This window comes from Pelodiscus sinensis, chromosome 1 (assembly GCF_052426305.1).
Source record: "Pelodiscus sinensis isolate ZL-2025 chromosome 1, ASM5242630v1, whole genome shotgun sequence".
Taxonomy (NCBI): domain Eukaryota; kingdom Metazoa; phylum Chordata; order Testudines; family Trionychidae; genus Pelodiscus; species Pelodiscus sinensis.
The window spans coordinates 66,512,895-66,538,635 of NC_143052.1; the positions used below are offsets into that span (position 1 = coordinate 66,512,895).

The window sequence follows — 25,741 nt, forward strand, 5'->3', positions numbered from 1 at the left end:
CCAGCTTTTGGGTATTAGACTAGCTCATTGATGTCCTTAAGGTAGATTTCATTGGGGATGGATTATCCGGCTACATGCTCTTACCTGTTCTTCCAAATATGGATGATTCATTTGTGAGCTCTCCGCTGTGAGTAACAATCACCATTTTATACATCCTGCCCTGCAACAAGCTCTGGAAAGAACACTGCTGGAGTTTCTTGTCCCCGGACATTCTGTACTGGAGGGATTTGTCTGGATTGTACAGAAAGATATTATAGGAGTCCAGGTCTCCCTGGGAAGTAGTCCAGCTGAAGGATAGGTGCCCATTGGTGTTTTCTGTGACCTTCAGATTTGTGGCAGCAGCTGGTACTGGAAACAGGGATAAACACAGGAGAAAGTGTCAGAATTTCTAGTAACTCAGCTAAATGTCAGGAAAATGACAATTTAAGATTAGAAGTGTCTACTGTGACAAGGGCCCCTCTTCTCCTCATCGGACTCTGCACCTCCTGTCTGTCATGTCGGGGCAGTCAGCCTCTCCCTCAGAAGCAGGTGACCTTGGTAGTCTGTCCCTGGGGGGCGGGGGGGGGGGGGGAGAGGGGAGGGAAACCAGCCTCTCCTCCTAGAGCTCCTTACTCACCTTCTGTTTCTCACTCTGTAGCTATGAGTGTGTCTGTATGTTTTTCTCACATACTTTCTCCTCTATTTCCCTCTCCTTCCACCTACAGGGGAGGCTTTTAAAAGTTTCCAGAAGGCCTGAAGTGGAGTCAGCTGGTCCTAACTAAGCCAAGGTAGCCCTGGCTCAGCTGATGCCTAATCTGCCTGAGCCACCTCCTTGCCAGCTGCTCCTAATTTGTCCACTCCTTGTTAATCAGGGAATTGACTTTTTTTCCCCTCCCAGGGCTGCCTTTCTTCCTATTGCAGCCCTCTGACCTGACTTTGTCATACTACTTAGCCACTGAGAACTACATTCATACAATGTAAATGCACAAAAACAAGGACGTACAGATATTAAATGAAAACTTTTGTAATTTATAAAATAACAGGACCAAAATAACTGTTCTGGGGCCTGAAGCTAGTAGATTTTGTGGGGCCTGCTAGGCCAAAGCTGAAGGGTTCAGTGCGTGGGATGGGACTGCTGAGGAGTGGAGTGGGACTGTGGGGTATGGGCAGGAAGTACAGTGCTAGAGTGGTCTGAGTGGGGGGCTGCATGGTCTGGATGAGAAGAAGGATGCAGGAGCAGGCTGCAGGTGAGGATGCAGGGTCTGGGCAGGAGCAAGGGTGCAGGATGCGGCAAGGGACAGGGGCACGTACCTGGTGCAGCTTCCAGGAAGGAGCACATGTCTCTATGCTTTTCAGGAACCACCCACTGTCACTCCCATTGGGTGCTGCCAGTGGTGACGCTTGTGGCTCCAGCCAAGAAGGGGGAAGAGAGGAGCAGTAGTACACAGAGCTGCTTTCCCTATGCTCTGCCAGGCAGATCCACAGCATGCTAGGGCATTAGTGGCTGCAACCCCTAAAGCCTCTTTCATAAGCCAGCCCTGGTTATCAGTGCCTTTTAACAATACCTATGTAATATGTATAACACCTATGGGGCCCAATCCTACAATCTATGCTCACACAAAAGTTCACTTTAACATCAATGTGAAGTTTGCCTGAGAAAAAGTGGGAGACACTTGCAGTGTATTTCTATTCAATCTGGGGTTAGGATCCTATAAGCCAAGTGAATTTAAGGCTAGACAACTGAAAGAGTTAATGTGGCTATGTAACAGACATGCCGAGAGCTCCTTAACTATGCCAACATTCCTTAGTTCTCTGCTTCAATGTACAATGCACTAAACCTGGAAAAGCTACACTGGTTTCCAAGCAATTTTCTTTTTTTTTTTTTTTTTTTTACATTCAGCGTGTCAGAACAATGATGCATTTGATACCAGGAGGCTGATTCCTACCGGAGGTTGTTCAATAAATAGATATTTTGATGAATCATTATATTCATACCATATCTTACTGCAGATACTGTATATAAGGCTGAAATGTTCTAACTACCTGTTCGGCCTTCGGTTACTGCTGGTGTGCTGAAGAGCCCGCCGCTGACTGTCAACATTTTTACTTTATACTTCTTGCCAGGTATTAAATCTTCAAATCTGTGCTGTTTAGCAGTCGCTGGCTCTGATTTGTTGCTTAGAAGGATATCTTGCTCTGTCAAGAGCAGGATGTCATATCTTTCAGCCACCCCTGCCGCACTGTGCCAGGTCACTAACAAGGAATGACTGCTGTAGGCATGATCTGCAAATAATCCTTGGACGGAGGCAGGAACTGAGAACAACAATTAAAGAGATTATTAGGTTAACTCTGTGTCATTTAATACATGCTTATGGATTAGCATAATTAACTATGAAAAATAGAAGCAGTCCTGTGGCAGCTTATAGACTAACAAATATATAGGATCATGAGCTTCCATGGGTAAAAACCAACTTTATCAGATGAGTTGGAGTGGAAATAACAAAATCCAGGGTATATATAACAGCAAAAGCAGTTAGCTGTCAATGGCAGGACCTGTGTTAATGAAGCTAATTATTTGTTACTCTCTAAGGTGCCACAGGACTACTCATTGTTTTTAAAGTTGTAAACGAACATGGCTAACCCACTGAGATTTTTTTATGAAAAATAAGTATGTCAGCACACACAGATGCATGGGTGTATGCATCCTTCATGAAATCTACTGTCAGACAGAGTTAAGATTAAGAAAAACCCTCAGTAATTTAGGATAAAATGTAATCCAGGGATCTTGTAATTATCCCAAACCAAGCATAGTATACCCTGGATATTAAGAGTGAAGGTTAAACTTAAAAAAAAAAAAGGAGGAATGTTTCTCTATGCAAATGCATCAATAGGGCATCCAATCAACTTAGCTACATCATGAACCATCCAAAAACTATACATTTAGGGTTCAGGCATTGTAGAACTTGTAAATTAGATTAAACTGATTTTTAGAGAGACAGATTTTTTTGTTCTACCTTCAGTGATGAACTGAAGTTACTTCTATTAACCTCTACTTCACAAAAGTGGCTAAACTGAGCTGACATGGCAGCTGGTAAACTGAATGGGAACACCTGTATTGAAGGAGGTACAGGTCTTCTGGCAACACTAACTAGAAGGAGAGCACATGGGACACTTAATAGAATGCGAGCAGTTGTGGTCCTCATTTCTGGACATTTTAGCTGTACATCACCCCTTTCATAGTTTGTGTATAACAGTCCAACAATATTAGAAAAGTTGCCTGCTAGGCACATCTCTGCTCATTACAGCTCCTCTATATAAAGTTACATGCATTAATAGAAAATTAAAATAAATACATTTGGGAAGTGTATACAGCACTGAACGCAATGGTGGAAGGCTGGCTAACGCATTACCGGATACAGTTTTATACCTTTGTAAGATCAACAAAGCCTACTTTCCACGAGCTGCCCTTGAAAACAGAAGTAACTGATTTATTATTTGAAGATGACAGGGAAGTTTGTGCCCCCCTACTCTTTTCCCTCCAGCAGTGCAAAGAGAATGGAACCCAACTGCATTTCCCCAATTTTGAATTTTCCCATCATGGGTGAGACCCCAGCATGAGACCCCCAGCAGACAGAAAGCCAGCTCAAGGACAAACTACCCATGACTCCTAGTGGCTGGAGAAGAGAGGTGAGGAGGGTGTGCTGTGCTCGGACTATCCTCAGCCGGCAGACAGCCCTTTGGGAATGAATTAGAGAACTGTAATCAACACCCTGAAGACTCCTTCTCTCCTCCATTCTCTGCTTCATGGCGCATAAATTCATGAAGTAGACTTCAGCCCATGGTTATTCAATGTTGCTCTAACAGAAGTTGCAATATTTGTTTATGTAGTCATATAGAAGAAATAATAGAATATGAAATCTGGGGCCATGGTACTGATTTGGCTGCCTACTCTCCAATAGTGTATCCTCACCCTTTTGTCATAGCAGTCGTTGTCTGTGGCTGAGACACCTTGAACCCATCTCTTGGCCTCAGGTTACATTCCTTTCTCCTCCAGTATGTAAAGATGCTAATGCGTACCCAGCCCAAGGTGGGGTTGGTACAGGATGGAGAAGAGGCAGCGTAGGTTTCTAGAGAGTCATGGTATGTGGACAGCAAGAAAGGGATGGTGAGGGGAGAGTTATTTAAAAAAAGAGAAAGAAATCATTTAGCTTTATGCTGCATAGAGGGTACATGGCAGGGCGGAGTGGATAAGTGAAAAACCATGACAGGTTTCAAAGGAACAAACAATGATTAAAATGCAAAGAAGCAACAAAAAACTGTCAAAATATCAGATAAGTATGGGATGACAGAAAACATATCAGCCAAAGACTATTCCCCCAAAAGCCCAATCCTAAAACAAAGCACGTGAACATTCAAAGAGAGGAAGAGGATTTAAATCATGATATTGACTTGTGTCTCTTTCCTACCTTATATAGTTCTGTATATGTCTGGGAGGCCCTAGTCATACAGCGGGCTCTGCCAGCACACATCTTATTTCTGTGTGGAGCCCCACTGGCTCCTCTGGGATTTCAGACAGGCATAAAAGGTAGTATTATGAAAGGTCTGTGCCATAAAAGGTCCCATGGCATGGTTTGGACTGGGAGCTCAGTCTCACAAACATTTACACAAGTAAAGTTGCTCAAATGAAAATTCCCATTGACACCTGCGTATGTGTTCACACCAGTGTAATTACTACCATGTGGATTTTCAGGATCAAGTCTTCTAACTCTTTCTGACAGGGACCCATCTCCTTACACCTCTGAGATTGACACTCTAGAAGTTGATCTTCTGACATTCAATTTTTAGTGGGTCTACTGTAGCCCCATAAATCGAATGCTGAGGGAAACGCCAGCCAGCATCCAGTACTCCTTCTGCAAGGAGTAAGAGAAGCCGATGGGAGTGATTTCTCTCATCAGCCTCCCACTGTGTGGATGCTGCCAAGGCTCAGCTTAAGGTAAGCCAACTCCAGGTATGCATTTTATGTAGCTGGAGTTGCATACCTTAAGCCGACCTCCCAGGTCTAATGTAGACCTGGCCTGAGTGTCCTCAGACACTTTGGGACACTATATAGACAAATAATAAAATACTATTATGAAACAGTACTAGTCTGATGGGAAAACATGATATTTTTCACCCTTTTCCCATAAAGAAACGTACTTGTACGTCCGTGAGCTGTTAAACTGTTGTGCAGGTTGCCGCTGTTAGACTGTACCACAATCTGGTACTGCTCCCCTGCTTCTAACTTGTTGAAGGTATGCTCGCAGACCTGCTTGGAGACATTCTGGGAATCACGCTGATGGTTTTGATGGAACAGGGTCACTGTGTAAGAATCAACATCTCCTCCTCCAGAACTCCAATTCACTTTCAGGCTGTTTGTCATCCCATTGGGTGAAACATGAATGTTTTTGACAGCACTTGGAACTGGGAAAAAAATGGAAACCCTGTTATAGAAATTTCCATTCCATTCAAATATTGGTATGTCTGCAGCTGCAGCCAATGAAATTCTGAAATCTACATCAGGAATGAGTGGAAAAGAAGAAACAGACTAATTTCTTGTAACCAAGAAGGGCCTGATTTTGCAAATACTTACATGCATGTGTAATTTAACTCCTGGGACTAGTACCACTACTCCTGTGAGTGAAGCTGCAGATTTGTGTGTTTGCAGAATTGTACCCTAGCTATATACAACACCATACCTCTTCTGTCCAGAGACCATGACAAGGAAAATAAAAAGAATACAATTAAAGCAGTTGCTTTGTCTAGACATCTTTATATTCTGCAGATAATATAACACAAGGATCTTTCTTCTGAGAATCTTCAATTTTTGTATAGACGTTAATGCTTTAGATATCACAAAACCCATTTGTAGTTATGTAATAAGATACTTATTTTACAGATGGGTAAATTAAAGAGCTGATTGAGATGTTGAGTGATTTCACCAAGGTCACAAAGCAAACCAGTGGTAAAGCTGGGCATAAAATAAATCTGGACTCTTCACTCCAGGGTATGTCTAGACTACATGGCTCCATCGACGGAGCCATGTAGATGAGTTTACTAGACATAGGAAAATGAAGCAGCGATTTAAATAATCACCGCTTCATTTACATCCAAATGGCCACAGCGCTGTGCCGATCAGCTGTTTGGCAGCACAGCGGGGCAGTCTGGATGCGCTGCGGTCGACAAGGGAAGCCTTTGTCGACCACTCCGGTAAGCCTCATTTCACAAGGCATACCTGAGCGGTCGACAAAGGCTTCCCTGCGTCCAGACTGCCCTGCTGTGCCACCAAACATCTGATTGGCACAGTGCGGCAGCCATTTTGATGTAGATTAAGCGGTGATTATTTAAAATCGCCACTTCATTTTCCTATGTCTAGTAAACTCATCTACATGGCTCCGTTGACGGAGCCATGTAGCCTAGACACACCCTCAGGGCCCTCAAATAAACCAGGAAGTCACACTACCATACAACACAGATGTTGGGGGTTGATTGTGACATTTATTTATCAAGGGAAGCTGAAGTTAGCTGAAGTATTAATGTGGCTTTCAGTGAGATCTTGCATGTCTCTGCCAGTTTTACAGATGGATCCATGGTAGATTGTGATGCAGTCTGGATTTTCTGAACTCCCAGTGTTTTTCTCTCTGGAATGAAGAAGCCCCAAATAACGTTTTAAATGTTGCTTACTCTTACCTGTCAATCCTTCTATGAAAGTGGCACGTTGTGTGTCTCCACTGATTGTCAAGACAAGAATTTTGTACAGGCGCCCAGGAGTTAAAGCTGTGAACCGATACTCCTCAATGGTATTTTCAAGGAAAATGGATGGAAAGACTTTTATATCATTGAAAAGTAGCTGAATCTCATACTGATCGACATCCCCCTCAGCCTTTAACCAGGTAACTTGGAGGTCTTCTGTGCTTCTGTTATTAAGAGTCAATTCCTTCACTGACTCTGGCACTGAAAAGGCAATGGAAAAGAATAGCATATAAACTCCTCAGGTAATCATTCTGACCACTGCATAGTAACGTGACTTGAAACACATAATGCAAAATGTTATTGAAATCATCTTTTTGTCTGTTTTTGTACAGACCTTAGGACAATGGCCCATGACTAGGGTTTCTCGGAGCTACCACAATACAAAAAATTAATGAGCAAATAACTGAAGAACAGTTAACTACTCTCTTTCTTTATCTCCAATCTGTCACATTAAAAACCCCTTTGAAAGTGAAAGATTCTGTGTGTGATGCCATTGCTTTGCAAACACAAATAACGGCTTGATATGGCAAAACCATACAGCTTTGATTCTAAATATGCTATATTTTAATCTCAGAGTTTACAACCCTACAGAAATAAATCTGGGTGGGTTTTTTTTGTTTTGTTTTCTGCACATCTTTGACTTAGACATTCACTGTAACCTAGTTGCCTCCTTTGATCTTCAGAGCAACAGCAGTTGGAAAAGTCAAGCCATCAGCATCAGATGGTAAAACAAAATTACCTTTTTACCTGTGTCCTGTAAATAAAAATGCTCTCACTACAATCTCTCTCAGCATGTTCTTCTGGGTATTTACTCACTTGTTCTGCCATTCACCCTTTGGCTAGTCACAGATTTTCCACTCTGTGTGCTAACAGTGATGCTGTATTGCCTCCCTGGGATCAGTTCAGTGAACACACATTCATTTTCATACTTGGGAACATCTTTTGTTTGGATGAAGTCATTCTTGTTCTCGATGATCACTTTATAATTATCAAAATCACCAGTGGCATGCAACCAGGACACCTTTAAATAGTCACTTCTTGCTGAATTGCTGACAGTAAGTCCCTGAACACTTGAAGGAACTGGGAAGAAAAAAATGGGCAAAGAATGAGAGATTCTGAAACAATGAATAAGTAACACAGAATATCCCGAGAAAGGTAACTGAACACAGACACTGCCCCACCAGATTAGCATAGCGGTCAAGTGGCTACTTCAGAAGGAAGTGCAAAAACCCCTGCAGCTGAATAGCTTATCCATTGGGAACATTTCTTCCTAACTCCGATCAGTCAGGAGTTGGCTTAAGCCAAGAAACATGAGGGCTGATCATTTTCAACAGAAGGTTTTGTTTGTTTTAATTTTTTGCTATTGTAACTCTGGCTGTTCTTGTTATCTATATACAAGTCCAATTCTTTTTGGAACCCTGCTAAACTCTTTGCTTTAACACTATCATATAGCAATGGGTTTCATAGGATAAATCTGCAGTGTGTGAAAGCTCTAAATTTGCTACTGTTCAATTTCAGTCTCTCCCTATTGCTTCATTAAGAGAAAGGGTGTTAATTTGTATATCTTTGTCTTGTCCCCGCTTATTCTTCTCTTCTCTCTCAGGTAAACAGTCCTCATATTTTAAATTTATCTCCAGATGGAAGTTGTTTAATACCTCAAATAATTTTTGGCACCCATCTCTGGCTTCCCTCTATTCCTGATATAGCCTTTCAGAGATCACAATTTCAGAAATAAAGGTGAGGGTTCATATATATGATGGCTTTTTATTATTTCCAGTATCACTTTTCATTCCATTCTATAAGCATCTGAACATTTTGTTTGCGTTTTTGGATCACTGTTGCATTAGGCAGTACATGATCGGTCAGCTTACATAGTCAAGGGCACAAAGTGCTTAAGTCAGTGGTCCCCAACGCAGTGCCCGCGGGTGCCATGGGGCCCGCTGGGGCATTTATGTGCTCCCGCCGAGTGACCAGGGCTGGCCCAAGCCATTCTTGTGCCCCAAGCACATAGGGCATGTGCGGTCCCGCCCCCGGCCGCATGGCACACATGCGGCCCCACCCCGTGCCGCATGAGCGGCCCTGCCCCCAGGCGCCCGGCAGCCCCAAAAAGTTGGGAACCACTGGCTTAAGTCAAAACTGTCCTTTAATCTCAGCTGTCAAATTTCTACTAGATTTTTGCCTTTTAAAGAAGCCAAAACTCCTTGCCCCTCACTTACTTTGGGGTCAAAATAATTGCACTGCTGAAGAGCACAAATTATTCCAGCTAAGAATGACCTTCCAGTGCTCTCAGAGTTTTACTCCCAAGTAGGGGTGTTGGAACAATTCTGATAGTGGGACTGCTGAAAGCCATTGAACCAAACTATAAAGTGTATGTGATGGAAACCACTCCAAGACTGCAGGTGCAAGTAGCCCAACAGCCCTATTTCTAGCACCTATACTCTCACTCCTACTCCTTCTTTTGTTATGATACAGTGAGGGTTTGGGCCAGATCCTCTCCACACTGAAATACAGAGAGGTTTTGTCCTTGAGTCCAATGTGAGGAAGATCAGAGGGCCTGGTTTTCATTGATGGCTGTTAGGGCTACTTTATACTACACTTACAATGTGAAGTGGTCTCCCTATAAATGAGAATCAGGCCCAAATCTTAAGCATTGTCGTTTTAGCTGCTTTTGTTTTGGTTGGCTTAAGGATGTTAAATAATGAGTAATTTACTAGTTGAGTAGTCAGTGGAATTTTCATCCACTACTCGACAGGAACTTCTGCATTCCTCCTTTGAAATGTACAAGAGTTCCCAGTGGGGGCTCTTATGCATTTCAAAGCAGAAGCACCCGCATGGAGCCTGGGGTGAGCAGGGACTCCATGCTGCACTGCCGCTTCAGAATGCGATGTGAAGCCTGGGAGTCCCCAGTTGACCCCAGGCTCTGAGTGCTTTGCAGTGCAAAGGGGCGTTTCAAAGGGGCAATGCCACTCAGAGCCCACGATCAGATGTGCGGCATTGCCCCTTTGAAGTACTCCCTCTTCCCCCGCCCTTTGCTGCCTCTATCTAATAGAGTCAACTAGTCTTTAACATCCTAGGTTGGCTATTACTGCTAGTATAGATCATCTTAAGCAACTGAGCATGGGCGATATACCTATCTCATAGAACTGGAAGGGACCTTGAGAGGTCATCAAGTCCAGTCCCCTGCCCACACAGCAGGACCATCCCAGACAGATTTGCCCCAGATCCCTAAATGGCCCCCTCAAGGGCTGAACTCACAACCCTGGGTTTAGCAGGCCACTGCTCAAACCACTGAGCTATCCCTCCCCCAATATATGTGACTGAAGTCAGACAGAGTCCCCATTCTCTCTGCATCCTTTACCTGTGCGCTGCTGGCTGAAGGAATGATTTTCATACTTCCCACTCTTTGTGGTTATTGTCACATCATAAAGTCTGCCAGGAACCAGGCTGCTGAAAGAACATTCACTGAGGGCTTTGGAAATGGTCAAAGTCTGAACCACTTGGTTGTCATGTGAGAGTGTTACCAAATAACTATCGACATCTCCAGTAGCTGGCAGCCAGGAAACACTGAGGTAGTCAGTCCGTCCCAAATTGTTCACTGTTACTCCGGTCACACTGGAAGGAACTGCGCACCAAAGGGGAAAAAGCAGGAGATGAGTGTTGAATAGGTTATTCTGATTGTTAAGGGCAGGAGGAATGCATGGAATGTGATCATGCAAAACAAACAAACATAAAAAAGGCTACAGCCCTTATTTAGCATTAGGAAGCCTTGTGTTCCAAGTGACTAGCAAACTTCTGAGTTTCTGAGCAAAGATGGCAGCAAAGTTTTAGTCTGTGATGGTGAGATCAAGGGTCTGATAGTATGTCTAATATCCTAGAATGTTAGCTATCCTACCAAAGTGCCTCACCAATCAAAATAACCATGGATCCTTTGTCATTTTGAAACCAGTAAGCTTTTATTTATAATTATAAAGAGTGGTCTGCCCCCTGGTGGCCAATAATAGGTACAACACTTTTTTCCTTAAGGCAAGATGTGTGCCTATGGGTGTGACCTTGCCAACAAGGGTGACATTTAGGTAATAATCAGGAGTATTCTGGAGTAAAGTTACTTATTATGCCAGATCCTTACTGGCATACATTGGTATACCTCCACTGAACTTAAGTTGATTTACAACAGGGGAAGATCTGGCCCATTTTCTGCCATGGTCACTATTAATTTGGAGACTTTAAGAAACTTCAAAAGCGGCGAGGAGTCCTGTGGCACCTTATAGACTAACTGAAGTATAGGAGCATAAGCTTTCATGAGCAAAGTCCCACTTCGTCAGATGCATGTCTGACGAAGTGGGTCTTTGCCCACGAAAGCTTATGCTCCTACACTTCAGTTAGTCTATAAGATGCCACAGGACTCCTCGCCGCTTTTGCGGATTCAGACTAACACGGCTACCCCTCTGATACTTTAAGAAACTTTTTCATCTTCCCAACTTTTCAGTGCTATTTCCTCATTTGCTAGTTTTCTCGTGATTTTACCTGAAAATATCAATAGTTGTTTTCCATGAAAAACATTTGGGTCAAATCACAGAATGTTTGGGTTTTGGCTGGTGGTTCAATTTTTTTCCCACATAGCTCAACGTCTGAGAGCTATTGTTCTTGTTGCTCATGAAATATTCAGAATTTTATGGTTTCCATCACCAAAGGATCTAATGACACACAAACATTTTCCCCCTCACAACACTGAGAGGTTAGGGAACGGGAAGCATGACCTGGGCAAGGACACACGCGAGAGCCTGGGACGGAACCCAAATGTCCCAAATCTTAGTTCATTGGCTTAAACATGAGCCTATCCTTCCAAATGAGTTCTGCTTCTACACAGATATGGTGGAGCACTCCCTTCCCCTTCCTTACCTGTCCTTCCTTCTGCAATTGTCTGTCTGGATGATATCCCTCCACTAATTGTAGTGACGACCACAGAATAAAGCCCTCCGGTTTTCAAGGAGTGGAAGTGGTATCTGTTGGTCTCACTGGAAACACTCTCATTTTTAATGACAACATTTTCATGAATCAGCAGCACTTGGTATGACTCTACATCTCCCAGCGCTTTAGTCCAGTTGGTGAACAAATTGTTGGTTGTCCCCTGGTTTGTCACGTGCAGGTTAGTCACCTGTGCTGGCACTATCATAAGAGAATGTCATGGTATTAGTAAACAGAAACAAATGAATCTCCCAAACAAACACAGTTTAGTCACACTAAGGAAATCCATCAAGAAGGCAGACTCAACAGAACTAAAAATAAACTAACTGTGGATTCCCAGACCTGTTTCCTGTCTGATGGGCTGTAGTTTGTGGGAAACGATAAAGGCTTCCCGGTTTTAGCTACATGGAAAGGTCTCCCAGGTTTTGCTTTCCTCGATACACCCAAAATAATTCAAGAAAGGAGGGTTGGAAGGGATATGGTTTCATAAATGCCATTCAGATAAAAACAAAAGGCTTCAAAGTCATTTGTGTTTATGAGGACTACTGAGCTTGCTCAGAGTTCATTCCACTCCAGGCTAGTGGCACACCAATTACATGGATGCAGAAGACCTAGCTAAGGCAACACCTTTCACCACTTTAATTTTCTGAGTTACTGGGACATACAATCTGACCAGACTCATTTGAGTTTTTTTTACTTTGGAATTATTTAATAGCACTCATATTTCTAACAGCTAATGAGGGATTGAGGGGTAGAAAAATGTTACCTTTAATATGAATAGAGGTGGGTAAAATTGTCCAGGCAATTGAAAAAAGGAGCTGAACACTTAGTCTAAATTTTACAAAAGCCTGCTGAACCACTTTTTAAGATTTGAAAAAGTTTGATTAAAGTAAGGAAATACAGTTGCTTAATTTTTTAATGTTTTCACATTAGTGTTCAAACAGATTCAATCTTCCACATTCTAAAAAACCTTTTAACTTTGGAAAACTCAGACCCAAACTACACATTTTGCTTTATATCTATCTCAGAGCCTAAATAAATGGTGTTGGTAATCATAAATATGACTAGTTAACATCAGGCATATTGATAAAACTAATGAGATTAGATCAGATTATACAGTGGTCTGAACCAAAATCTTGAGTTCAGACTAAGGATGTTAGAGACTAGTTGACTATCTGACAAGCATTTGCTTATCAAGTAAGTAGTAATGTCAACTAGTCAGTTCCCCCGCCCCCCTTACTGCCTGTATGAAATAGAGGCAGCAAAGGGGCAGGGGAGAAGTGGCAGTGCCACACAGCAGCACTGCCACTTTGAAACCCCAAGGCAGCAGTTGCACATCTGATCCTGGGATCAGCTGCGTGGCGAGCTGCTCCTTTAAAACACCGCCTCTGCGGGGATTCAAAGGGGCAGCTGCTGTTGAGCCCGGGGTTATTTGGGGACTTCCCAGCTGATACTGGGTTTGCAGGGAGCCCGGGCTCAGCTGGGGAGTCCTCAGCTGACGCCGGGCTTCCCTGCCTCCCCTCTGAATCCCGCGGAGGCAGCAGTTTCAAAGGGACAGAGGCCGCACAGCTGATCATTGTAGACAGTTCTCTGAAAACATCCACTCAACATGCAGCAGCAGTCAAAATCATTTGTAGAGCTCAGTATGGATACAAAATTTGTACAAGTTGGACCTCCCTTGTCTAGCGCCCTCGGGACCTGACCAGTGTTGTGCGTTCTTGTGAGGCCTTGATTTCTCACAAGAATGCACTGGGTAGGATAGTAAGGAAATGGGTCCAATTTAAACTCATAAAAAAGCTGAAAAAAGTAGCACTTTATAGTTTTTACAAAAGCATCACCCAACAGTCACTTCAATTTTGCTTGTGTGGAAGTCTTCATTCTGAGGAAAAATTGGAAGGTTTTTTAAATTAAAAAAGTAGCAGGGTCCAAAATAGGTTTTGAAGGTCACCTCCATTGTGTACCTTATAGACTAAGGGTGTGTCTAAACTACATGGTTCCACCGACAGAGCCATGTAGATGAGGCAGGACGACAAAGGGAAATGAAGCTGCGATTTAAATAAACGCTGCTTCATTTAAATCAAAATGGCCACCGCGCTGTGCCAATCAGCTGTTTGTTGGCACAGCGCAGCAGTCTAGACGGGGATCTGCCGACCCCAGAACCCTTTGTCGTCAGATCCTTTATGCCTTGTGAAACGGTGCCCCAATGGTGCCCCAAATTTTCGGGTGCCCTACACAAATGTATATTCTGCGTGTGAATAAGGATGGCTCTGAATAGAAATGTAGCATTCATATTAAGAAAATGTACACAAATTCAAGGGTATTGCTATGGGGACTCTCTGTTTTAATATAATTCAGTACAAAGAAAGTAACAAGTCATTATAGCTGGTTATCAGAAGTAGATTGATAATGTATTACCTGTTCTTCCTTCCACTGAAGTTGAATTGTTTAAATCCCCACTAATGCTGGTGACCTTAGCCGTGTATTTCCGTCCAGGTACCAGGTTACTGAAAGTGTATTCTTTAGCTTCTTTCACAAGAGCCTTATTTATGATGGTAAGACCCCTGTCTTCCACTGAAACTGTGTATTTGTCCCATTCGGCGACGGGGGTCACCCACATGACACTAAGTGAAGATTCATTGGTATGCTTTACCCGAAGCTGAAGAACAGGCTGTGGAGCTAAGGGAAGAACATGAGTATAGCAATGAGCAAAGGACTTTGCAATGGAGACACATACTAGATCTTGACCACACTGCTGTCAGAAGCTAGACTAGCAATAAGAGAGTAATAGAATTTTTTCTAGAGATAGGGAATGGCTTTGACTTATTTTATGAGATTTGCTCCCCAGTCTATCTCTGTGATGGTCTGGTAGCAGTAACTCTCTGACTGGATTAAAGGAACAAATGTTAGCAAATTAATATGATGATAGCCCCTGACTGGGTGTAATTTTAAGCATGTGACCATTGAAGTCAATGCTTAATGCTGAGCTGCTGAACCAGGGGCTATAAACAGGGATATACTGGCAAATAAATATGGGGCAAATGTAGCTGTGACACACAGTTATGTAAGTCACATGTCTGGGGCCACAATCCCTTTACTCTGCTGTACTTCTGGAGCAATACTACTGAAGTTAATGGAGTGACTCTGGATTTACAGTGGTATAAATAGGAGCAGAACTTGGCCTTGAATGTGTACTAATAAACTAATGTGTGCTGGGAGGAGGTCCCTGCCAGGGTGGCCTTGGATGGAGCACCAAAAGGGCCATATGCCACGGGCCCCTCATTTGAGAGGCCTCCCAAACTGAGTGCCATTGCAATCCAGCATCTAGGGGTTGCAGCACTGCTCACTAAAATATGGCCCTGCTACCCCTCCACCAGGAAATGCCTGGTCAAACCTGAGTGACCTGTGACCTCACATGTGAAGTTGCAATGCTTAGAGCAGGCAGGTGGGCCCAGCCCTCTGGAACAGGAGCTGAGCCACCTCTGTGGGCTAAGTGCAAGTCAGGTTTGCTGTCCCAGCCCCCACTCCTCCTTGACAGTAATTTATTTTGGAAGTATGAGGGTGAGGGCACCCCTTCCTTAGGTGCCCCAAGCCCTCTGTGTGGCTTAGGTATTCATAACTGAATTTGAGCTTCTCAGCCAGATTTTAGTCTCTGTTACTCTGAATTTATACCAGTGTTAATTGATTGACTTCAAAGGAATGACTGCAGGTTTGCACTAGAGAAAGAGGAATTGGAATGCCTTTGACTTAAGGTACTCTGGATTTACATCAGTGTGGTATCAGAATCTGGCTTGCTGAGGCTGATCAGAAAACATAGTGAATGGTAAATAACTATAACGTGAACTGATCTGGCATACTGAGGCTGTTCCAAATCAGTGTTGTTTATACACCCAGGAAATAAAGATGAGAGGTAACAGGAAAAGCACTCAGTCAGGCACACCCTACCTTATGTTACACCCTCTTATTGCTTGCTTTTCCTGTTACACCCTTCCTTATGCGCCCTCACTGTGTCAATTACACTCATTTTTTTAGGCGCAGAGTAAAATCCTACCAATTACAAATGCAACAAGTGTCAATTAAGATACAGAAACCAGATTCTGATTTGACTTATTCCAGTATATGAGTATAAACACCATAAAACACACTGCACCTACTCTGGATTTACACTGATAACAGAATAGAACTGATCCATCATATATGCCTGCCGGAGCACATAAACTGAAGGTGCAATCCTGACACCTGAACTAGCCCTAGTTCAAATAAGTGATAACAGGATGGCTGAGAGGGAAGGCAGCCCACATATTACATGCACAGATACCTGCTGCAAGAACGACAATCATACTCATTATAGGAATGTCTGATGTGTCTTCAAAAGCATCACTCAAAAAACCCAACCAACTAACCAACCAAAAAACCCAAAACCCAGCACTGAACTCTTGTCTCAAGCCTTGGATCTGACAGATGGGTAATGCCACACCTATCTCTGATGCAAGCTGCACACATTTGATTTCTAAGCAGGCTGCTAACTAAGCTATATATTTGCTGTGGTACCATTGTTTGTGTGCAGAAGCTGTTTTCTGTGCTATTTCTGTATTTACACCCACCTGCTTTTTGTTTTCCATCACATTCTTATGAAGCCTGTTGAGATGGTGGATACTTGCTTCTGGAATGTTGCTTGTTGCCCTTAGCTGCATCCTTGTAGTGAGTTACCTGACCCTTTGTTCCCTTGCCTAGCACACTTATCTGAGAAAGGACAGCTTGTATGATGCAGGTTGGTCTTATGGGAGAGAGGAGGCTACCCAAAGTTAAACCCATGAGACATCTCTAGGTAAAATTAAGCACCCTTCCATCACCATTGCAGGACAAGAATAAGTGTATTTTACAAAGGAGGTACTCCTTTCTTCTTCAACCTGATGTGCCTTTAGGCTATGCCTACACAGCAGGTGTTACTTTGGAGTAACTGATGTTATTCCGAAATAACACAGTCCCCGTCTACACAGCAAGCAGTTATTTCGTAATAATGGCAAAATAATATCGAGCTGGAGGACTTCTTACGCCAACTCCTGTAACCCTCATTGTATGAGGAGTAAGGGAAGTCGGAGGATATGTGCTCTGTCTCAGACTTCTTGCTGTGTAGACAGCACCAAAAGCTGAAATAAGCTATTTTGACTTAAGCTATGCAATTGACGTAGCTCAAGTTGCATAGCTTTTTTCAGCTTTAGCCCTGCTGTGTAGATTTGCCCTTAGGCTATTCTGATCTTAGTTACACCAGAGTAAATGTGGATTACCTCTACTGATGTAGATCTACTCTAGATTGGTGGTGAACGAAGTCTCAGATATACTTGCACATAAAACTGTTTGCACACCATAGCGTGGCCCACCGTATTAACATGTGCATCGCTCAGTAATATCTCAGGGTCTTATTCCAATCTCACAAGCAAGGCAAAATTGAAGTTACTCCATGGAAGTCAATGCAATATAAAAGTGGCATGAGATCCAGATCAGGGGTCTCATGCCTGAATGAATGCAAAGCCAGTTCAAATTATGCTGCTTTACTGCTTGCCTCTTTTTCCTGACCTCCTAACATTTGAGGTACAATTTATACCACTTTTCACATCATCACTGAACTTGGTCCCATCTCTTTTAAAGAGAGGAGTCCATGTTTCAAATAATAAATTGTGGTTTCTCAGAGGAATAGAACTCCTGAGCAAAATCTGAATGAGGAATTCAGGATTTGACCCAATAATAAATTAAGCAAGCAAGCAACCAAATAAGAATTTAGGAATTTGCTTTCATTTAAAGTTATGAAGAGGACCACAAATGTTTCCAGTTAAAGTAAAAACATAAAAAACAACGAATAGTCTGGTAGCACTTTAAAGACTAACAAAACATGTAGATGGTATCATGAGCTTTTGTGGGCACAGCCCACTTCCTATGTTCATATGAAAGCTTGTTCCTAGTGAATCAGCATAATATACATATTTAATTTTTTTCCAGTTACCAGAAATAGCCATCTTGATAGTTTCACGCTATCAGTATAATGAGATTGCTGACCTGTTCTGCCTTTGCAGCGAGCTGTGTTCTGTAAGCCTCCACTCTCCACTATGACTGCCACCTCATACTGTCTTCCTGGGATGAGTCCTATATCCTGGATGTCATATTCCCTTCTGTCTTTCTCTAGTGTAGCGTTCAGCAGCACAGAGGAGAGGTTGTACAACACAATGTAGTATCTCTCCCAGTCTCCAGCAGGGGGCAGCCAGCTCACTCTCAGAGATTTCAGCCAACCACTGCTAGCTTTCAACTCTGAAACTTTCTGGGGAACTGAAATACAGACATAGGTGAGTAATTTTGTGTTTTTAATGGGAAGACATAACTAGACAGCAGTGAAAAATGACTCATAGGTCAGCCATCACTGAAGTGCTTTGATCCATTATAGTAGCACCAAGGGCCAGATTTTTCACCTGTCAATGGGAGTTAGGTTCTTAAGAATTTAAATCACTTTTGAAAATGAGCTTTATGGTACAAAGTCAGTTAGACATTGCATCTCAGAATCTAAATGCCAATTGCTAAGTACATTTACAAAACTGGGCCAAAGTGACAAGATGTAGATCATTTGAGAGAGAAATTTACCCACTTCCACACAAAGAATTGTCAGTTACTGACATCAGAAATTCTGAACCTAAAATCAGAGGTTAGAGAAAGTCTTATGCAACTTCAGAATGAATCTTGCATCATTTTAAGTTATTTTTCCTGCTGTTTTCTGTAGTTATTTAACACAGATCAACTTTATTAAACGTTTTTGGATGTGTGTGTGAGAGAGAAGGAGAAAAAGAGAGAAGGAACTTTGGTAGATTTTTCAGTCTGAGAAGTCAGATAAGATGAATAATAATTATACAATAAATAAACCCAAAACCAGAGTTCCTGCTAAGCTGCATGGCAGCACAACTTCACAGCTGATTAATCAGCCCTGCCCAGTCAGAGGCTCAGAGCTCCATGCAGGGAGCTGACTGACTGGGTGGCGTTGATTAATCACTTGTGAATCTGTGCTGCACCGCAGCTTAAAAGGTACACTGCCCAACACTGCCATGTACTTTAGTCAGTGCTTTACTACTGTGGGCAGTCAAAAGGGCTTAGATTTAATGAGCTATGCATAGGGTCAGGATCTTGCTTACTTCATTCTCCTCCAAACATAATCAAACGATCAAGATCTTAACACTGATAAATCAGAACCAATATATATGAACCATCTCTAGGTGATTGAGACCTAAGACTGTGATTGAGACCTAAGACTGACTCATATCTGACTCATTAATGTTTTTCTATTCACAGATATATAACCATTGCAGGTTTTTATACATTGCCAATATTTTTAAATAATTTTTCACATGCATGCTTCCATTTACAGAAGCCCCATTTTCTCTCTCTCTCTGGGTTGTGTTCAAAATAATAAAACTGGGCAGAAACGATTGAATGTACCAGAACTGAATTGTTTTGCTGCAGACTCACCTAGCTACTGATTTCTATCTACAGCATGACCTCCTGTATATCACAGGCTACCAATACCAGCCACCACCCACACACTACACCCAACAACCAAATCTCAACAACCCCATATTGACTAGCAACCAAACACTCTTCTTTTCCAAGGTGATCTTCCACATGGCAATGTATTCTATGTGGTAGTTCAAAGTGGCTTTGATTACAATGTTTTTACTGGTGCACAGACTTACCTGTCCGGCCAGTTGCCATCTTATCAGTGAATAATTCACCACTGATTGTGCTGACAGTGACCTGATAAAGACTTCCTGGAGTCAACTTGTCAAACTGAACCTCTGTGACATGAGGCTGTAAAGTTTTGATTTCTTTAATAGCTCCAAGATGAGACAGAGTGATATTGTAGAAATTTAGGCTTCCTGGTGGCCTTTTCCATTTAACTTTTAATGTATCCAAGCTGCCATCACTAGTCACCATCAAATCAGAGACTTCTGCTGGGGCTAAAAAAAAGTGTAGCAAGAAAGAAAACAAAATGTTTCATCTATAGAACACACAATCCCTTTTCCCCACTACAGAAGCAAGGCATGTAGTTTGTTTTTTTTTAAAAACCCTATATTTAAGACCATTTATACCAAAAGTTGCACTACTAATGTTGCTTACTGTAACATCATCGCCGATCAAATATACGAGTCTCATCCTTATTTTCATTGATTGTGCATTTTGAATGTAAAGTCTGATAATGGCATGCACTGTTCAAGACTTCTGATAGCTGGAGAGGAGTTAGGAGTTCTGATAGCTGTAGTTTGACAGGAGTTATTCCTGACTGGCAGCAGTGTAAATGGGATCAAAATATAATTCTTTGTACAGTAAACTTCCGATAATCCGGCACCTTTAGGACCCAGGGGGTGCTGAATTATCAGATATGCCAGAGTACTGGAAGGGGGGCTATGAAGGGTCTGGGGTGGGATGGGGAACAGGGGTCGGCGGGGAACTGCACAGCGTGGGAGAGGGTGGTGCTGCAGGACCAACCGGGCAGCACCCCAGCTGCTCTGCCCCAGGGCTTCCCCAAGTCAGCTGCTGTTGAAACTGATCAGCGGCTGACTTGGAGAACCCGGGGGAAGAGCAGCTCCAATTGTTCGGCTGGCTGGAGCACTTCCGGGTTCCAGTTGGTGTCAGACTATCAGGAGTGCTGGACCACTGGATGCCGGACAATTGGAGTTTTACTGTAGTTTGAGAATTCACCAGATGGAGAGCAAGCCAACTACTCTTGTTTTCTGTTAGGGTTATTTTTAAAGATATCAAAAGTTACATTGACTCTTTTTTTCCTCCTTCCCCCCCCTAAAGTGATCATTTTGGCCCACAATATGCCACTCAAATTTTAAAATTTGGGGACACAACCTACTGTATGCCATGTGCCTAATTTCCATTTAAATCAAGAGGAGAGTTCAGAGAAGCTCAAAGTCAAGCTCTGTAACACCCCTCTCCAACAAAGCTACAGAAATATTTACCTCTAACTTTTCAGAAATGTTAAGCTCCTCATAAGTTCTGCAACTCACATCATTAAAATCAGCAAGACTCATGGCATTAAATCCCATACAACGCTATGAAAGAATGGGGCTATATGCTGCCTAGATTCAGGGATGTAACACTCAGCTGGGCTCACATGAAGCTTGACCACAAATCACACTCAGAATTATGAACTGTAGTGCCCAGTGTAGGTCAGACCAAACAATCCCACTTATTATTTCGAAATGGAGCCTTACAGCTTTACTGTGCATTACTGGTGAAATCATACCTGTCCTAACCAACTTAAAGCTGTAGCTCTGTAGCCCGGCAGCTTCAGCTATTATAGTGAGATTATAAAGGTGTCCTGCTGTAAGTCCAAGAAAAGTGTACGAGGTTAAGCGTTCCTCATGGTTGATCTCACGAACTAGTCGTTCTACATCCAGTAATACCAGCCTGTATCGATCCACATTCCCAGAGCCAGGTAACCATGAAACGTGGATAGTGTCTGTCTTGACACTGATCTGAATGTTTTGCACAGGTGACGGTGCTGGTAAGACAAAAAACATTTATTTTACAAGTAATGGTTTTCCTCACGATCTGAGCAAGACTGAACTGTTCTACTTTGCAAAGATTTTGAGAGTATTTAGGGTTTGCCAAACTGGACCTGTCAACATTTCTTCCTACTAAGAAAATGTCTTAAATTTAGTTAGAAATTCAGTACTTGTTAAATTCTATTTATAACCTACATTAACAATTTGTAAGATTAATGAAGACTGAATAAATTCATAACTTGCTATAGGAGAAATGTACACACACACACACACACACACACACACACACACTTTTTGAAATGCTAAGCCTTAAAATGCATGTAAAAATGCTCAGTGGTCTTCTTTAGATGAACTACTGTAAAATAGGTCTCACCAGTAGATCCGCTGATATGAACTGCCGAGGTGCTTTTATTTCCAGAAACTGCAGTGATGATAACATTGTATTTGCTCCCAGGAGTAAGATTGGAAAATGTCTCTTCTGTTCTTGAAATACCACCTTGTATTGAGACATTCTGTATCTTTTTATTATGATGATCAGATAATTGTAGCTCATACCAGTCCACTTTTCCTGGGGATGGACTCCACCAGACCTGCAAGCTTGTGGATGTAGTTTTTTCCTTCTTAATTTCAAATTTAGCTGGTGGTAAAGGATCTGTAATTGCAAATAGCAGTATTGGATTTTAGAAGAGTTTTACAGATTAGCCCAAACAACTCCAACAATTTCCCAATTTTTCATCATTCCACAGTAAGTTTTTATTGAAAATTCTTTATTACATTTCCAAATTGCACTGAAAATACAACTACTCTTTCTACATGATGGTCCTGGAGAACTCATATTGAAGAAAAGTGCATGCTTCAATGTGTGTAAATAGTGAGCTTCAAAATATGTAGACAACAAAACTATTGGCACCACTATATCAGAAACAGTCCTGGAGTCATAATGTCTCAGGATATTGTAGCCTAGAAATATTAGTGCACCAATGGCATTAGCTTTCATGTGCTTATGTCAGATGATGAGGGTTTTTAGTTGGATGCACAACAGCAACACTATAAATAAATATGTATTTGATACATATTTCAGCATTCCCCAACTGCTCAGTTGGACACAAAAAGTGAGTATATTTAAGTTCTGAAAGATGAAAGCACAACTTAAGTTATAATAGTATTTTGGTTTCTGCTACTGTCTTCAAACAGTTCAAGCAGCTTCTGACAACACATATCCACTCTTCTATTGGAAAGGTTTCCAATATCAAAAGAATTGCCCTGCACACTTTGTCTGAAACAAACAAAACTACCTTATATAAAACTTTTAAAGAATGTATAACTAAATGTATTCTTTGAGAACATGGCAAATTAAATAGTCATCTTGGGCAAAATGCTTGAGTGAAAGCTTTAGGTTCCAAAATGACAGCAAGTATACACCAAAATTAACAGACTTCTGATTGTTGAAAAGGTAAGAATCCAAAAGTTAGGATGTGACTGTATTTACTCTGCCTTAATACATATGGGCTACGTCTACACTGGCCCCTTTTCCGGAAGGGGCATGTAAATTTCACCAGTCGTCGTAGGGAAATCCGCGGGGGATTTAAATATCCCCCGCGGCATTTAAATAAAAATGTCCGCCGCTTTTTTCCGGCTTTTAAAAAAGCCGGAAAAGAGCGTCTACACTGGCCCCGATCCTCCGGAAAAAGTGCCCTTTTCCGGAGGGTCTTATTCCTACTTATTCTTATTTGAACTTCAAAGTAGGAATAAGACCCTCCGGAAAAGGGCACTTTTTCCGGAGGATCGGGGCCAGTGTAGACGCTCTTTTCCGGCTTTTTTAAAAGCCGGAAAAAAGCGGCGGACATTTTTATTTAAATGCCGCGGGGGATATTTAAATCCCCCGCGGATTTCCCTACGACGACTGGTGAAATTTACATGCCCCTTCCGGAAAAGGGGCCAGTGTAGACGTAGCCAAAGAGTGTGGTAGAGCCAAAAAGAGATCCCATCTGTGCACGGTACCAGCCCAGTGTATCAAATCCCTCAAAACCCATCCTTTCCCGTCTTTTAACCCACTGCGTCATTCACTGTACACAGCAAGGAAGGAAGGGATACTATAGAACATATGGGCAATTTTGAGTCAAGCATTTCCTACCTTTTCGAGTGCCTGACATTGTACACTTAATATTTTAATGTAATTTCTTGTACATAAACTTTAGAGTTTTTTAAAAACAAATTAAGCCCTCCATAAAATCCACATGGACCCATCCATAGGGGTCCACTTCAGGCTTATGCACACAGGGCATGAAGGGAGTGGAGTGGCTCTGAGGAGATTTCTTTATAGCAGGCATTTCGTATGGCTAGTATACATGGCTGTATGGTGCTGTCTGGGATATGGTAGTGCTAAGGGCAGGGCCAGAGGGGGGCATGATGGGTAGTGGCCTGAGTATACTCTGCACATAGGAAAGTGTGGGCTGTGAAGAAGCCTGGAGGCAGCCAGATAAGTCTACTGCAAGAGCATCCTTCGGGTCTGCTCTTATCGGGAGGAGGGGGTAGGGGATGCACAGGCTGCTAGAGCAGACTAGAGTCTAGGACAGGCCTCCACAGGCTGGATACAACCCACCAAGCCACCGGATCTGGCTTACAGATGCAGCGGGAAGCCTCAGGCGACTCCCTGACTGCCCCCCACATGCTGCTGAGAAAAGCGACCCTTGAGTGGCTCTATCTGAACAGCTGTGAGCCTGGGGGAGGGAGGAGAGGCTTCGTGCAATGCCCCCCCCAACACAATCCCATTGGCGAGTTTCCAGCCAATAGGAGCTACGTGTTAACAGTCTCATAGCTGTTCAAAAACCACATGGCCCCTGAAGCCACTGTGGGGTGGGGCATGGCATGAAGTGTCCCTCTACGCCACATAACCCAAACCCTCTCCTCCCCCCCTACACCTATATCCCCTCTCAGATCCTGCACCCTACTCCCCTGGTCACAGCCCAAACTCCTATATCACCTCCTACACCCCAGTCCTCTGCCCCAAGTCACAACCACCTCTTAACCTAGGTCACAGCCCAAACCCCTCCACCCTCTCCTGCACCCTAGTTCTCTTCCCAGGTCACAACCCCCTCTTGCCCAAGGTCACAACCCAAATCCCTGCACCCTAGTCCCCTAAGCCAGGTCACAACTGCCTCATTCCCCCAAACTCCGTCCCACACCCTCTCCTGCACCCAGACCCTTACTGCAAACTCCCTTCTGCACCCAATCTCAATCCCAGACCCCATACCTCCTCCATTAATATGGAAGAGCCTGGCATTTGGCCACTTTTCAAAATCTTGGCATGTCTCCCCATCAAAAATTATTGCCCACCCCTGGTCTAGAAGGCACAAAGGTAGCTTACCTTTGCCCTCTCTGCTGGTATGTAAGTTTTAGTGCAGCCCAGAAAGAGGCTCTGGATTTGATTTTCAACTTCTTAAGTGATCTTGTGTAATCACTGTTACCCTATCTGTAAAATGGGAGGAAATGGTACTTGCCAGGCTTCTAACATGAAGCCTTGTTCAGCAATAAGGGCTGTGAAGAACTGAGACTAGAACTCAGTCTCCATTTTGGGTCTGGCACAACAGTTCTCACTAAGCTAATGTGGCGGTGGGCAGCCACTACTATTGTTGCTTCTGTCCTGCCCTCATCCCACCTCAAACTCTTACCTGGGAGCATGCTCAGGGGCATTTGCCTGTGAGGGAGCTTTTTAGGGTTGGAGCATGCTCAGTACTGATGGACTGTTGAGAGATTTTAACCACTCTCTGACAAGCTCTGCTGAGCATATGCAAATGGTGATTTTGACACATGAACTAGCCTGATAGGATAAGAATTTCAGAGGAAAGCACAAGGCAAATCTCTGAACTGAGGACTCTGCAGAATTTCAAGTTGCTGCTCTAAAACCTCACAGGCATTAAAGCATTTCAAATAAAGGAAGAAAACTGAAATTGACAGAGTTACCGATTTTTTTCTTAACCTTTTGGAAACAATTACCTGATTTTGCTGAAATTAAATAAAATCCACCTGAGGCAAAGTACAAACGCAGAAAGTCTCAAGCCAAGCAGTAAAAAGCTGCAGCGATTGAAATAGAAGGTTGTCATGGAAAGTATCAGGCAACCTTATTTATAAGACTTTGCTACCAGCTTCACCTATAATATATAATAATCCATTTAAGACTATTATCCAGAAAATAGCAAGAAAGTAAAACTATTCATTGAAAATAATTAGTTGAATCAGAAAAAGTCATAATTTAGGAGTCAGAATCAAACATTAGCATTGTGTAAAATAAGAGATACTTGAAATTCTACAGACTGACTATAAGTGGAGAAGAACCACAGGTGATAAATGGAAGATATTTCATTCATAGGATTAGACTGATTGCAAAAGTAATCAGCATTGCAATCATGCTTCTTGACGAATCATATAAAAATAATAGCATAGTATTATTTTACATTCTA

The 25,741-nt window shown here is 42.7% G+C and overlaps 1 protein-coding gene across 3 annotated transcripts in view; it reads right to left on the minus strand.

The window, feature by feature from the left end:
- Positions 1–25,741, minus strand: part of PTPRB (protein tyrosine phosphatase receptor type B) — a 95,349-nt gene that overhangs the window by 32,122 nt on the left and 37,486 nt on the right. For all 3 annotated transcript variants that reach the window (XM_006121563.5, XM_014572792.4, XM_075931769.2), the window contains 12 exons: positions 21,655–21,933; positions 21,020–21,277; positions 19,461–19,724; positions 17,785–18,051; positions 14,149–14,409; positions 11,668–11,934; positions 10,127–10,390; positions 7,585–7,848; positions 6,706–6,969; positions 5,176–5,439; positions 2,023–2,292; positions 85–348 (listed from right to left, as the gene is read on the minus strand). In XM_006121563.5, coding sequence (XP_006121625.3) covers positions 85–348; positions 2,023–2,292; positions 5,176–5,439; positions 6,706–6,969; positions 7,585–7,848; positions 10,127–10,390; positions 11,668–11,934; positions 14,149–14,409; positions 17,785–18,051; positions 19,461–19,724; positions 21,020–21,277; positions 21,655–21,933 — 3,186 coding nt within the window. The remainder of the gene's footprint in view (positions 1–84; positions 349–2,022; positions 2,293–5,175; positions 5,440–6,705; positions 6,970–7,584; positions 7,849–10,126; positions 10,391–11,667; positions 11,935–14,148; positions 14,410–17,784; positions 18,052–19,460; positions 19,725–21,019; positions 21,278–21,654; positions 21,934–25,741) is intronic.